A 15,931-nucleotide genomic window follows, 5' to 3' on the forward strand; every position below is an offset into this window, starting at 1 on the left:
AATTCTCCTTGGAGTCAGGCCATGGAGTTGCCAACATGTGAGACCCTGGTTTCTGCTCCCTGCCTCTCTCCCTCCCAGCACCCTGCATATCCTGTCCTGACACAGCATCCAGCCAGTCCCTGCAGAACTCCAAAATCCCAATAATGCAGTGCAGGGTTCATTGCCAGTGCTCTGCCCGGGCTGACTCGCTTGACTTTGATCAGGCTGGAGTGATCATGAATATTTACAGTCAGCTCCTCTGCTTTGGAAATGCCAGGAAAGCCCCAGTGTCCCCTCTGCCACCTTGGCTTCTCAGAGCAATTCCTTCCCTCCCTGGTGCAGGTGGAGCTGTTGGCATGTGAGGCAGGGCCGGCACAGGCTGTACCAGAGCAGTGAACTGGCGTGTGCAGGAGTGGCTGTAACCAGCACAACTTCAGTAAATAGGCTCTTCAGCTCAAGCTGCACCACAGGGACATTCAGGGACAGAATTAGCAGGGAGAAAAGGGGAAAGAGGGATAGGAAAGGAGCAACACAGTCCTTTTGTCAGGTACACACTCAGGATCGTGTTCTGTACTCCTGCCAGTGAAGGGGAGCGTGGCCATTGCAGTGCACACACCTTGTCCCTGCAGCACCTTCGGGGCAAGGGGACCCACTTACAGCCCTGTGCCCTTGAGGAAGCATCATTTATTCTTAGGAAACATTATTCATCCCCAAAACACCCTCTGGCATCAGTCAGAGTGTGCCCTTGTACTGCTCTCTAACACAAACCATTAGGCAGAAATGTGGACGGGTTAGACAGCACAAGTGCATGGGGCAACAGGAGCCAGGAAAGGGGAGGAAAATCAGGACCTGTGCAGCCCTGGGTGGGAAAACAAAGGTGCCATCGTGGCAGGGCAGACAGGGGGGAACAGCAGGCCAGATAACTCAGACTTTGGTCCTCTGTGTGTCCTTCAGTTTGTCTGTGACTGCACACCCAAGAACAGGTGTGTTCTCTGCTTCCTGTGGCCCCTGGTACAGTGAGTCCTGTGCTCAGTGAGGCCCTGAGGTGCTGCTCGTCCCTGCCAGGTCACACCCTGACCACCACTCTGCCGTGTGCCATGGAGAGCCTTCTGCGGGGGCACGTTGTGCTTTCCTTGCTCATCCTGCACATTGGACAGTCTTTGCTCAGCACTGTTTCCTGAGAGGAGGTTCCCAGCTGAGCAGTCCTTACTCAGCTCTGCTCCCAGGGGAGGACAGGCACCTGGGCTGCTCTGCACCCAGGGAGTGAGGAGTTGTGTCCACATGGTAACTGGCTGAGGATTAGTTTAAAAGTTAAAGCATGGAGCAGTCATTTGGGCAGTATGACAGCCACGCCTCCAAACTGTGCTTGGGGTCAGACAGCTGCTCTTTCCTGCACCAGATTTACCTTCCTGGGCCTGTCTCGGTGTGAGGGGAGCAGGAGTGGGGATGGTCCATGAGCAGGGACCATCTGTTGCATGTCCAGGTAATGCCTGCCCTCCCTCTCTCCCCGCACAGTACAAACAAGTGGAGCAGTACATGTCCTTCCACAAGCTCCCGGCGGACATGAGGCAGCGCATCCATGACTACTACGAGCACCGGTACCAGGGGAAGATGTTTGATGAGGAGAGCATCCTGGGGGAGCTGAGCGAGCCCCTGAGAGAGGTGAGGCGGGCAGGGAGTGGGCACTGCATTTCCTGTCACCTTGGGCAGCTCCCACCTTGTGTGTTCATCTAAAACTGTCATGGGCTGGTCTCATCTGTGCCCCATCCACCAGTTGGGACAGCAGGCAGAGACAAAGGAATGAGGAGCCTTCTAGCAGGGCCCACAAATCAAGGAAGTCTTTACAGAAGCCCCCCTCCCCAGCTGAAGCCTGGCAATGCAGGTTCTCCCTGGAGTGTCAGCAATATGTCACCCACAAGTTCTAGGAGGGGTCTTCCTTCTGTGTTCCTCCCCCTGTAATGTACCTCCATGGGAGACAGAAGAGCTGAGGAAATGCCAGCCATGTTTTAAAAGTAGTTTTGCCAAAGTCTCAAAGGGCAACCCTCTAAAACTCCCAGTGAGGAGGAGACAGATGCTTCCCCAGATCTCTTTCTTCCTGCTCCAGTCATCCATATGCTCCTTCCCTGTGTGGCTGGGGAGTGCTGTGCTGAGGTGATTTACTCAGTATCACTTTCTGCCACTCTCTGGGTCTGAGCTGACACACACAGAGCAGCTCCTGTGCTGTCACAACCCCCGAGTGACACCGAGCCACAGGAGAGGCACAGCCCGTCTGCTGTGTGACAGCTGAACAGCTGAGCTGGCCTTTCTTCAGCCAAGGCTGATGATCCAGCCCATGCCCCAGTGACTGGTGGCTCCTCTCCCTCCCCTCTCCTGACACTGTCCCCAATCTGCCCAGGATAATTCTTTCTCCCAGTGCCTCAGCACATTTGTGCAGTTTAATATCTCACTGACAAGCAAGGGCAGCAGAGAATGTGGGGCTGCCAAGGTGAGTTATGACATCTTCCCAGAGAGGAGCCCTGGGCTGTTTCATACAGCATTTCACCAGCGCTCTGCAGCTCTCACAGGCCAAGATTTCCTGCAGAAAGAGGAACACTGTGTGTGTTTGGGAGGTTGGGAGTGCTGTCCCTGCTCAGAGAGGAAGCACAGGAATCAAGGCAGCGGAGCATGGTGTTGGGCTGTCAGCTGCAGCTCACCAGCATCCAGAGCCTGTTCCAGCCTGCACCAAGGGAACAGCATTAGGTGTTGATTAAACATATGTGTGTCTTTTCTGCTCCCTGTCCCATCTTTTCTCCCCCCTCCATTTCCCCCCTCTCTCTCGTTTGCATCACCATGGTCAGGAAATCATCAACTTCAACTGCCGGAAGCTGGTGGCCTCCATGCCCCTGTTTGCCAACGCAGACCCCAACTTTGTGACGTCCATGCTGACCAAGCTGCGGTTCGAGGTGTTCCAGCCGGGTGACTACATCATCCGCGAGGGCACCATCGGCAAGAAGATGTACTTCATCCAGCACGGCGTGGTCAGCGTCCTCACCAAGGGCAACAAGGAGACCAAGCTGGCCGACGGCTCCTACTTCGGAGGTGTGGCACCCGTTGCTATGCTCATACATTCCCTAAATTTTCCTGCACACACAGGGATGGCTCTGCATGGGACTGACACTCCAGGCACCTCCTCCATCTCACATGCCCTGCAGCTTCCCATAGAGCAGGTGGTGCACTGGGAGGTGACTGGGGCTCGTGGGCACTGCAGGAGGCCAGATAATAAATAACAGCAAAACAGAGGAGGGAGGTTTGTTCTTACAGGGCCATTTCCTTTTGCCCCCCAAATACTGACAGATCAGTGAAGCTGAGACCCTAAAGGTAAAAAATGGCCCACTCTTAAATGTCCAGACACATTTATAGTATTGCCTAGTCCTGCTGTCTGGCATCCACCACACAAAGTGCTGGGTAAACATGGAGGAAAAAACACAGTCCATCATCTCCCCAGCCTGTGGCTCAGCAAAATGTCATGAAGGTCAGCAGGCAGGCAAAATGTGTCAGCAGCAGAGTTCTGGGACTAGCATGAGGATATTGCTCTTATGAGTAACACAAAGCCCCCTCTCCTGCCAGAGCCCCATAGAGAGCTCAGACAGCCCAAGACAGGCAGTCCTCTGGTAGATGAATGTTGTGGTGCAAGCACTGAAAGCACCACCATTAATGATCTGCTGAGAGGAGAATGAAACCTGCCTTTCCTTCCCTTCTGTGAAGCATTTTCTCTAAAAAATCCCTATCGTGCATTACCCACACTTCTATTACTCTTAGTTCCCATGAAACAACCTCTCTGCACCTCCCTGGAGTACAAGGATTTTGCATGTCTGCAAGCTGGGATTTGGAGTTAGAGAGATACCCTGACTGACAGATTGGATTGAAATTGCCCATTGCTTGTGTTGTAGGTACTATACACACAACTCTTTGGGGCAGACTTAGCATGGATCCAAGGAATGGTGGATTGACACCCAGCATACGCAGAGAGCAGAGCACTGTCAGGCTTTAGGTCACACCAGCTGTCTTGAAGTGCCTGTCTTAGCTGCCCATACTCTGTGTAAGCAGTGGAAAAGCAGGATTTGGGAGGTCACTGTTGAGTGTTCAAGGAGCTGTGGTTGAATCAAGGGCTTTCTGATCTGTAAGAGCTGAGCATCGTCCTTCGAGGGGATGCCTGCGGTGTGAATACATAGCGAGTTGGTAGGTGCCATTAATGTGGCTCTCCCTGACAGTCTGTAAGCATGTGGTATGTCCCCAAAAATCTTTGAAAACTGTGCAAAGACAAATGTTCCAGGTGTAGGGATCAAAATTACACCCAGGCACCAAAAGCACAGCTCAGCATAGAGCCTTGACTACAAATTTAGAGAGAATCAGCTTCAATGAGAGCACGGCTTGACCTTGTGCTCCCAGTGCCCACAAGGAGCTGAAGAAAGACAGCTCCTCCAGTAGAAATGCACAAATGGTATCTTTGATAATCCACCATAACAAAACTTGCCTGGCTAATTAGATCAGCAGAATCCCCGAGGGGCAGTTGCGTGTCGCAGCTGCCACAACGGAGCCCCCGGTATTTTTAAATGTTAGTGCACAGGCAGGGTATGAGCACTGGACATGTTTTCAGTGGGGGAGCAGGTGGGGCCCAGCTGGAGAGCAGGCTGGGTGTGAGGGTCAGTGCAGGGGGTGTTTCTGTCCCCTGTGCCAGCCTGCTGTGTCCTTGCAGAGATCTGCCTGCTGACGCGGGGCCGGCGCACGGCCAGCGTGCGAGCGGACACCTACTGCCGCCTGTACTCCCTGTCCGTGGACAACTTCAACGAGGTGCTGGAGGAGTACCCCATGATGCGCAGGGCTTTTGAGACCGTGGCTCTGGACAGGCTGGACAGAATTGGTAAGTAGAGGTGTGAGAGTCTCCTTCCTTACCTTCTGCCTTGGCAACCTATCTCCAGGCTTGGTCCTTAGTTCCTTTGCTGAGTTGTGAACTGGAGATCCCAGCCTGTCCCTCCTTGTCCGACTTCAGCTCCCCCAAGGAGCCCCATAATCTAAACCTACTGAGGGTAAGTTTAGATTAGATATTAGGAAGAAATCCTTCCCTGCGAGGGTGGAAAGGCCCTGGCCCAGGTTGCCCAGAGAAGCTGTGGCAGCCCCATCCCTGCAAGTGTCCAAGGCCAGGTTGGACGGGCTCGGAGCAACCTGGGATAGTGGAAGGTGCCCCTGCCCATGGCAGGGGGTGGAACTGGATGAGCTTTAAGGTCCCTCCTAAACCCAAACCAGTCTGTGATTCTGTGGTTGTTAGAGCTCATAGTGACCCATCCCAGGATGCTCTCTGTCCTGTGCTGCAAACATCCTGTGTAACTGCAGAAGACCAGGATAAAATTCCTTGGTCACAACCAGAGGCGTTTAACACAGAGAGATTAAGTGACTTATGCAAGGTCATGCAAGAGGGCTGCAGAGCTGAGGACTGAGTATTTTGGACTCCCAGTCCAACTTCTTTAGCTTATTATGCATCTCTTATTATCCACCTCTCTGCTTTCTGAATGGGAAAGGTCAGTGGAGATCTGAGTACAATGCGGAAGGTGAGGAGGATAATGGGGTGAGGGGGGTAGGGAATAACCTGGCATCCCAGCAAGGGGTGCAGTGCCTCTGGGGCTTTTCCTGCCAGGAACATTGTATTCAGTGCATCTCATTACCTGCTGCAAATCAGAAAGTATGACCCCTGAGGAAAAGGTTCTGAGCTAAATATGTAATTTGGCAAAGCCCCTGCTAATGAGGCCCTGGTGTAAGTGGCAATAAGCCCATCACTTGGGTTATTTAAATTAGACAGTAAAAGCACAGAGAAAGTGTGATGTCAGGCACATCCAGGATTGGGCCAGCTCGGCTTTGTCTCAGATTCTGCAGGTCTGGGTGGTCAGGGCTGCTCAGCTTCCCAGCCTGCTGCTCTCTGGGACTGTGGATACAGGCAGGCCTTTTGCTCTGTGCCTGCTGCACATGTAACTTCTGTGAAATTCATGGACAGTTCTGAACCAGCTTGAAGAACCTCACATGCTTCTTCCCTAGGGAGAAATTCCGTTCCACAGGCAGCTGCAAAATGTCAACATAAGGTCAGAAGGTGACACGGAGCAACTGGAATAACAGGCCCTTTGGTGCAGAGCCCTGACATTGCCCCCCTTTCTTTTGCCATTCTGCTGACCTGAAACAACATCAGTCCCTGTGCCATTGAAAATCCTACTGCTGTCCTTGTTTCCCTGGCAATCAAACTCGAGAGCTGCCTGTTCTCTCAACCTGACACCTCAGCTATTGCAAAATAGCATCTCCATAACCCTTCCCAACCCAGTGGTGCCCAGCACTCTTTAGCTGGATTTGCCCCAAGGAGCCTGAGGGAGTTCTGTGCACCCTACAGAAACTGGCAGATCCCATGGAAATCCCTGTCTTTATAAATAAGGGATTTCTTCACTTCCCCTGGAACATGCACCATGCAGACAGATTAGTGCGGTAGCTGAGTAACAACATGGACCTTTGAAGGAATCCAAAGTTACTGCAGCTGCTGAGGCTCACTGACAGTGGAGGGATCATTCTGGAGAGCTGATGTTGAGGAACAGCAATTTTGGAAAGCCAGGTATGAACAGAAGTGGAACCATATTTCTGGTTCCTGCCTCGTTCTGCTTAGGATCTGTACTCAAGATGGAAGCAAATGGGAGCCTCTTTCCAAGTCAGTGGTGCAATCCACTGGCTCCCTTCTGCCCAGGTGACAGTGTGTCCTTGGGAAGCCCAAGCCTCAGGGAGTACATGAAGTGGCTCAGAGGGCTCTGTCACTACTCTGGTACCAGGATAAGATCCATGCAGTGAGGAATTGAGAGAGCAGGGAGGAAGATTTCACCCCAGTGTTTATGGGATTACCTGCTGTTGGAGGGTGTGGAAAGCGCGGTCTAAGCTTGTTGAAGTAGCAGGATGAGCAGGTGAGGCCTCATCCCTTGCAGCACCAGGAGCAGGGCTGGTTGACTGGAGGTGGGATGAGGCATTCCCTTAGCAGGGCAAAAGCAGTTTGGAAGCCTGTGGGTGGGCAGAGGGGAGGAGAGAGGCTGGTACCCCCTGATCTGTGCCTCCATGGCTTCCTGCAGCCCCTCTGTATCGGAGTGTCCTCTGACCTTTGCTGATACTGGAACTGATAGTGGCATCCTGCCTGTGCCCTGCATGGCTGGGGAGGGGCTCCCCAGCTGTTTGTACTTGCAGAGCTCCTCAAAGACTGGCAGGGATTAGTGTCCAGGAATTGACTAAGGCTGGGATTCTGCACAGATCTGTGGTCCTGCTTAAGCCTGAATAACTTCACTCTAAAAACTCCTCAACCTGCAGAATATCACACTTAACACTCCACAGGCTCAGGGTCGGAAGATTTACACTCAGGGAAATTAGGCTGATCACTCATTAATAATCATTTTATCACTGATTAAATCAGCCTCTCTTTCTTCTTCTTGACCAAGCTGTAAAATTCTTTATAGCATCTGTGTGTTGAAATGATTCTGTGATTTCTCCAGTGAGTAATTCTTTGTCTGTTTGTGAATCGTCCCAGTTTGTGATGCCTCCGTTACGTAAGTCGCATCATTCTGTTCCTCGTTGCCTTTTAAACTGGCTTTCAGTGACCATTGAAGCTTAAAATTAGATTTTCACAAGTATTTGCACTTGTAAAACACAACCACTTAAATGTTCATTGAAAGTAAATCCAACTCGGGCCGTGAATATTGTCAAATCAAAGTTCACTGACGCGTTCACAAAATATTGGGGGGCAATTACTTTCCACTGTTCAGTGTGCTGTAATAAGTACCATAAATGCCTGTCATTAGGTTCTCACCATCCCTGTCAAGGTCACTGGTGAGAGCTGAAAGCATCCTTAAAGCCAGAGGAAGATATTTTTTCATTTTCATCAGGAATTTTTTGCCGTAATTTGGAATGCATACATTTTGAATGCCACTTGCATATGTTTTGATACAAGGATGCCAGTTAACTCAGGATTAAAGATGCCTCGTGTTTCCTCCAGGCATTGCAGATGCTAAAAAAACAAAGGAAAGCCAAGACAACACAATCCCAGTCTCTAAATATAATTTATGGTATTATTGCAGGATGAGAGTGTTCTGTTCAAGAGACTACAGCGGTAGAAATTTTTAAAGCTTTGTCACATTAACAAGCCACAAAAATAGCTGTTCCCAAACTTTTTGACTGCCAGCTCGTGATCCCACTCCTGCAGTTGCAACCCTGTTGGGTTTGCAGCCCCGCTTGTCCAATCCTGACTAATCCCCTGGGATCTGCTGCTCTGAGGCTGGGCTGGCCTGTGTGAGGGGAGGTGAGCTGGGGATGAGAGGAGCTGGGATCGCTGCCAAGCTCTGCCACAGATTCTCTGTTTGTCCTTGTCCTGCCTTTGCTCCGTGCCTCCGTTCCTCATCCCTTCTGCAGGGAAAATAATGCTCAGAGGTGGAGCTGGGAATGTTGCACAGCTGCTCCCTTGGGGCAGGTGCCGTGCGAGATCATGTGAAGGGATGAAAGGGGCTAAAATGGGGGTGGATAAAACAAAATATCTGCTCAGCATCAGTTTTGCGCTGTAGCCACAATGAAGTCCCAGATGTGTTTACTGCACACAGGTGAGTAACCCCCAAAGAGCTGCACATGTGAGAGGAGCAGGATTATTTATATACGTATATGTGTGTGTGTGTGTGTGTATGCACATAGAGCCTCTTTTCTGAGGCTGCTGATACAGGCACAGGTGATGCCAGGATAAAAGTTCCTGTGGCCCAGGGATGCAGTGGGAGAGGGTGTGAGCTCCGACTTGAGCAGGAACTAAACAGCTGAATTTCTTTTCCTTTGGAAGTGAAGGCCCAGACTCAGAGTATTTTCTGTTTAGCCTCAGGAAAAGTATCAGTAACTCACCAGCCACGAGGGAATGTAAATTACTTCAGCTTAATTAAGTTGAACTGGCACCCCTGTTCACCTGAATATGAAGCGCAGTTTCTCATGCAGCTCCAGAAGGAAAACAAAGCCCAAGACACCCCAAGAGAAGGAACAGTGGGGGGTGGTGATGAGATCTCAGGAGACTTGTCTGTGACTTCATCAGTGACTTTGATCTTTGCTACCTGCATTGAAATAAAACACCTGCTCAGATAACATTTTACCATTCCGACACCTTTGTAAATAATTTTCAAGCCTCTTTTTAATTACATGGAGTAGGACTTGCTTACCAACGACACCTCTAATCTCAGGGGATGTTTCCTGCCTGGAAGGCACTCCAGCAGCTCTCTGCAACCAGCCCACACTGCAAAGCACCCAACTGACAGAAAACCAGTGCCAGAGTGTCCAGAGTCTTCCAGAGCATGTCCCTGTCTCAGCTGTCAGCTCCAGCAGGGCACTGAGATTGAGTGTAGCAGCTTTGGCTCTTGTGCCACTTGAGGAGAACTCTTTGGCTTCAGTTCCCAGTGATAAGTAACAACCAGGACGCTGCCTCAGGCGCCACAGGCACCACAGCTCCTCCAGAATGACAGAGCTCTTCTCCCCTCATGGATATTCACATTCTACCCAGCTCTGTATATTCAATTTATTTCCCTGTATGATGGGCATAAATGTGAAGAGTGGGAGGGAAGAGCTCTGTTTATTTTGAATTTTGTTTAACTGTGATGAGATTCACCAGATAATGTTATTCACCGTGTGTCATCTGACCTGCAGCAGTTTTGGCTGCGTTCTGTCTGTTAAAAGAGATACCACATATTTTGGCAGATACCTGTTTGGGTTATGGAAGAGGAGAAGCAATCAGTGGCAGGTCTGAGCTGTACTGGGAGGGAAGACTTCCACTTGGAAAGACAGGGAATTGTCCATTTTAAATGTACCATCCAAGTTCAGAGGATACAGGTTTAGCCAGAGGGAAGCAGAGGTGCTGCCTCGGGTGTGGAAGAGCTCACACCCCCCGTGTGCTGTGGATTTACATGGCTTTCAGGGAAGTTAATCTGGAGTAGTTTCCAGAGCAGGTTTAAGTGTTCTGAACTCCTCTGAGTTTGCTCCTAGGGTTGATCCAGCTGGCTTTGCTGAGCTGTTTTCCAGGAGGTCCTTCAATTCCAGGCAGAAACCTTCCCAGAGCAGTAACTGCAGTTGGGTGTGGGTTAACTTACCTTCGAGAGGTCAGGCAGGGTCAGGGAAAGACTGGGAGTTAAGAATTATTTTGAGTTCCCTGTTGCAGCTGATTTCCCTGTGTGCATGGACTCCAAGGCAGCAGCAGGAGCTGGAGCAGCGAGATCTCCCAGCCGGGACAGTCCCAGTGCAGGGGAGTCTCCCGGGGACAGGGGAGCAGCCGTGGCAAAATGCCACTCCCTGGGTGTGTCCAGGGTTTTCTGTCCTGCCCCTCTGGCCACGGTGGCAGCAGTCTGGATTCCCACAAGGACACCAGTGACCCAAGGAAGGGAGGGCAGAGAGCCCTGCAAAGCTGGGATCTGCTGCAACCAGTGGCCCATTTAGGACCAGGCCTGTGAATAATGCGTGAAGGACTGAAAGAAGTAACCGTGTGGTGGGGGCAGCCACTCTGACAGCAGGCCAGGGCATAAGGCAGCCTAATAAAATGAGATTATTTCAAATACATGCAAATTCAGAGAGCAATTTAGTGACCTGAATTCTTAAACTGCAGCCAGTGGGCTTAGAGAGAGCTGAAAAGAAAACTGAACAAAAAGTCACAGCTAATTTCCCCTGTGTCTGTGCAGAATTTTAACAACAGAAAGCTAATTTTGATTATTTGATAGAAGAATTATTGTTGAGTGCTGGCTCCTTTTATGAAATCACATGAGCCTTTCTCCCTGTTCTTTTGTCTGCTATCTACAGTTGAGGAAAATCTGACTTTGCAGTTCTTAATTAAGGGAGCAACATCTGTTTGCTTCGTTTCCATAATTTTACATACCCCACTCCACTTCAAAGCATCAGTAGCTTTGCTGTGAACATCTTCAAGGCTCTAAATATCTTCCTTTCCCCCATATTTAGCTCATTGTTGCAGTGAGGAAAACAGGGAGTTTTTAGACCCCAGAGGGAGTTCTAAAGCAAGGGAGGGGAGGTGGTGCATGGAGTGGTTGCAGATGGTTCCTCTGCCAGCTCTGGGCCACCTTGGTGGGTTTGTTTAGTGCTTTTAGGATGAGGTTTGGGTGGATTGTTTATCTCCATCCCTTAAACTCTGCCCAGCACTTTAATTTCCGAGGGGTAAACAACACAGAAGGACAAACTGTCACACAGAGCTTCCCTGATGAGATTGAAAGGGAACAGTGTCCCTTTTCCTCTCTCCTGATGAAGCTTCTCCCTGGCTTAGCGAGAACACAGGGCTCCCTGCGGGTGGCTGAGCAGAGCTGGGAGCTGCAGGACCTCATTTCGGCAAAGGTTACACAGAGCAAACTCATCAGCCTTCAGCCCTCTCAGTGCTGCCGCTCTGCTCTCCCTCTGGGCAGGGACTGGGACAGCAAATCCAGAGCAGGGAAGTGAATTTGGAACTGAAGCAGCTTCGCAGATAAAATGAGGAGGAATAATCTCAGAACCAATCTCAGAATCACTGGCCCAAGCAAAGGTACTCCCACTCCCTTGTTCCGCTGCTGGGTTATGTCTCATGCAGGACTTTAGTCAGACCTGCCAGGGAAATGTTTGTCCCACCAGGACTCTGCTCTGTGCCTGTTTTCATCTGGTGCTGCTTGGAAGGAGGATTTTCTCCAGAAGCAACTAATAGGACTTATATTGGCGTGTGGAAACATCATGTAAATGATGCAATTCATTAGAATGGTGAAACCAATTAATTTTTCGGTTTGCCAACCAATTACTATTTGGAAAAATGATTTTGACAAATTCGTCTCCCCTTCAATAGCTGAGAGAACATTTTCAGTCATTTTCTACAGTGTTCTGGAGGAGAAATTTGATATTTTCTCAGCAAAACAGAAGAGAAAAATTTGATTTAATGAAACAGTTAATAGATACAAGCTGGGCTCAGGAAAACAGTAAAGTGTAATGTAATTTCAAAGGCAAAATGAAATGCTCTGTTTTAAAAACTAACAAAAATAAGCATTCCAGGTTTTTTACTGGTATTGCTTTACCAATTCGACACAAAGTGAAGGTGCTTTGATCAAACCATTTCCAGTCAATAATAGGCATCTTTGGAAAACATATTCTCTGTTCAGTGCCCTGCCAAAGAAACCAGAGTCTGCTGAGCACCTTGTGTGTAGTCAGGAGCTCAGGCCATGGGAACACCAATTCCCATCCGGGAGCTCTGATACCATCGCTGTGCTTCCCATCAGAATCCAGGGCAGTGCTGGGAATTCCAGGCCGAGTCAGGCACACGGAGCAAATCAGGAGCCAGAGGCAGGTGGCATGGGATTAAAAGAGTGGAATGAGGTGCAGTGATGCAAACACAGAGCAGTGGCTGCTGTTGAGCTTTTCAAGAGCTGTTTCTCCTTCCCCTGCCCCGGCCCTTCCTCCCCAGCCTCATTTGTCCAGTATCAGGACAGCAAATGCAGCAAGGCACCTTTTCAGCTCTGAGCTCAGCAGGGTGTCTCCCATCCACATCCTGACCTTGCAGTGGTGCAAGATCTACAGATAGCACATGCTGGGATTTGTACCTTCAGCTCCAGAAAGGGAGTGATTGCAAACCTGCAGCCTGAGCCCCTCCTTAACTCAGCAGTGCTGGTCACGCCCTCACAACCTGCCAGCTGTAGTGAGGTAGGCTGTCTTCTCTCCACGCTCTCTTTCTGTTTGAGCAGCAGTTTGGGAGCCTGTTTGTATGTGATTCTAGTCAAACCCAGGTGGAGATGAATCTGTGTGTGTGTCTGCACCATTCCCTCCCTTTCACTACAGAAATGCAGCTTAAAGGTGACATTCATGCTCTCTCTGGCGTGCTTGGCTATGGGTAGAGGTCTGTTTAGGGGTATCCAGTGTTATTCCAGTCCAGTATACAGTGAAACAGCCATTATATAATATCCTCAACACACACTTCCAGTGTAGACAAGCTCTCCAGCCCTTGGAACGACTTTAGCAGCTCAGAACCCTGTTTGCCTCCAGGACTGTGTCCTTCCCAGGCTGGTGTCTTGCTCTGAGGTGAAAAAAGAAAGCCTTTATGCTTGCCTTTTTTTTTTTTTTTTTTTTTTTTTTTTTTTTTTTTTTTTTTTTTTTTTTTTTTTTTTTTTTTTTTTTTTTTTTTTTTTTTTTTTTTTTTTTTTTTTTTTTTTTTTTTTTGAGGCAGTGATTGGCAGTAGGTGAGGCACAAAAGCATTAAACATCCCATCCCAGCACCCACAGCAGACACGTCCCAGTTCAGCTCCAGGGTCAGAGCTCTGGCAGCGTTTCAGTGCAGCTCAGCACGCTACAAGCACCCAGGGCCACACCTTGTCCTTTACAAAGTGATAAATACTTGATTTTAGAAAGTAAAGGAAAGGAAAACCCTCAGTGTGTTCTTTCTACAATTACAGTTAGGTTCCCGGGCAGATGGAGCTCGTTAGCCCGTAAAGGCAATCCATCTACGTCCTGAGGACCTCACTGCCACCGTCCAAGCGTGCTTGGCCCCGGCAGATGAACCTCAGGATTAAAGGGTGGGCTCAGTTCCGCGCACACTGTGTCTCACCTAAAAAATCCAATGCGCAGGCTGGAAGGTGGAAAGACCTTCCCCGGTTCTTCGTTCGCGAAGAGACTGGCCACAGTTAGGTTGCTCCTTTTTTTATGGGCTTGTCTAAAATCACAGTGTCTCCTGGTTCCTTCTGGAACAGTAGGGAATGCTTCCTAACAGTTTCCTTTGTCTCTGAGCTTCCTCATAAACTGGTATGACGTTCACCTCCACTCCAGGAGAAGCTGAATACACTGTACTTACCCACTTGATGTTTTTCAAGCCTGGTTCTTTGGGTATTTTCTGTACTTTCCATACTTTGCAGCTGGAACGAAGCTTGCTCTATCTTCCCAGCATCACGTGTGGCAGTGACTGGTGTCTCCCTTATACTCCAGTTAACTCGTTTGTGCAATGATTGTTTCACCTTCTTCTGGTGGTAGATTTGGAACTCTACAAGTTGTATTCAAGACTCTACCATTTCTGAGTGACTTTTTAGGACACCAGGATCCCAGCTCCCCTCTTCAGTATCATTTCAGTTCTTTCCTAACATTTGGCTGGAGTGAGAGTCAGGTCTTCAAACTCTTACTCTTTTGCCTGTTACACATTTAGAAGATACAGCATATACTAAAAAAGCAAACAACCATCTGGATGTCACGTAGATGTACCTCAGATCATAAAGATCTGACTGGTATAGGATCAGAATTCCTGTGGAACCTCACTGGGAGCTACCACACAACAGGGCAGTCTACTCTTAACCATTCTTCCTTGGAAATGATCAGCTGTGCAGTTGAAATGAACAATTAGAAAATGCCGTACTGTGATCTTAGTCAAAAATATCACCAGTTGACTTACCTTGAAGGCTGGGGTGTCATGAGAGCATGGCAACAGGTTTAATGGACAACCCCGTCAGTGGCAGGTGCACTCCCAGGCCAGACAAACTCATTCCTCCACATTTTCCAGCCCATTGCAAAGGCAAAGCACTGAGTTAATGCTTTGCTGCAGGCTGGGAAGGCCAGCTGGAACATGATGTTTCTGGCCTGGAGTTTCCCTAAAGCTGGGACTAGAATGGCGTGGTCAGGCAGGATGGGAAGTGCAGGATGTCTGAGGGTCATACCTGGGCCAGCTGAGCTGACAGAAAGTCATAGAGTAGAATCACAGAATCATTAAGGTTGGAAAAGACCTCCAAGATCATCAAGTCCTTCTGTCCCTTGTTCACAGAGAAATGTCCTTGCAACTAAACCCACATATTTGACTCCAAAGTGAACAAGTCACATGAGACAGATGAGAAAAAGGTGTAACTGAAGGAGAGTAACTGAAGACTTCACTAGCTTACATTTTTGAGGATTTATTCTTTTTTTTGATGGAAGCTTAGATTGTGAAGTGTGAGATGGGAATCTTCCAGATCCATAAGCTTTGCTACCAGTCTGCCACGCTTATCAAAAGTGGCTTTACTGTCTAACTAAGGACATGTGTCTTGTTGGGCTCAGTTTTATGGGATCTTGAGGTTATTCATACCACAAAAGCAGAAGATGTGTTGTTTGTCATTTTGTTTCTGGAGCAGAGAGACTGTGCACAGATCCCATGAGGACAGTGGAGGGGAGACAGTGCCAACAATTCGAGGGAAGTCTGGCAGGAAGCTTTGAGGAAGCCTCCCATGCTTTGACATCCCAGAATGACTCTTTCTCTCTTCACTTTCTCTCCAGGCAAGAAGAATTCCATTCTGCTGCATAAAGTCCAGCATGACCTGAATTCGGGTGTTTTCAACTACCAGGAGAATGAGATCATCCAGCAGATCGTGCAGCACGACAGGGAGATGGCTCACTGTGCTCACAACGTCCAGGCCGCTGCCGCCGCCGCCTCCACACCCACCCCGGTCATCTGGACCCCACTGATCCAGGCGCCCCTCCAGGCTGCAGCAGCCACCACGTCCGTGGCCATCGCCCTGACCCACCACCCCCGGCTCCCCACAGCCATCTTCCGTCCACCCGTGTCCGTGCTGGGCTCCCTGGGGCAGCAATCCAACCAGACTCCCAGGCAGCTGAAAAGATTTCAGTCCCTAATCCCATCAACCGGCCCCTCTGCCGTGGGCTCTCCCTCCAGTACTCCCTCCCAGCTGCACACACCCGGAGCAGAAACCCCCTCGTCCTCTTCCTTCCACATCCAGCAGCTCGCAGGGTTCTCAGCTGCCGCCGGCTTAGGCCAGTTCCAGGTGGGATCCCCTCCAGGTGGCTCAAGCCAGCCGGGTTTGAGCAGCACCTCCTCGGTGGGACTGAGCCAGTTCCAAAACGCACCTTCTGGATCACCCTTAGGTCCAGCTCAGCCCGTGCAGCAGCAACAACAACAGCAGCAGCAACA

The 15,931-nt window shown here is 49.8% G+C and overlaps 1 protein-coding gene across 1 annotated transcript in view; it reads left to right on the forward strand.

Moving 5' to 3' along the window:
- The window catches only part of HCN4 (hyperpolarization activated cyclic nucleotide gated potassium channel 4), a 93,523-nt gene that overhangs the window by 76,616 nt on the left and 976 nt on the right, over positions 1-15,931 (forward strand). Inside the window, exons 4-7 of the mRNA XM_027889962.1 lie at positions 1,495-1,641; positions 2,817-3,057; positions 4,715-4,879; positions 15,280-15,785. Coding sequence (XP_027745763.1) covers positions 1,495-1,641; positions 2,817-3,057; positions 4,715-4,879; positions 15,280-15,785 — 1,059 coding nt within the window. The remainder of the gene's footprint in view (positions 1-1,494; positions 1,642-2,816; positions 3,058-4,714; positions 4,880-15,279; positions 15,786-15,931) is intronic.

This window comes from Empidonax traillii, unplaced genomic scaffold, assembly GCF_003031625.1.
Source record: "Empidonax traillii isolate 1590-97213 ecotype Southwest subspecies unplaced genomic scaffold, ASM303162v1 scaffold12:size2584012, whole genome shotgun sequence".
Lineage (NCBI taxonomy): Eukaryota > Metazoa > Chordata > Aves > Passeriformes > Tyrannidae > Empidonax > Empidonax traillii.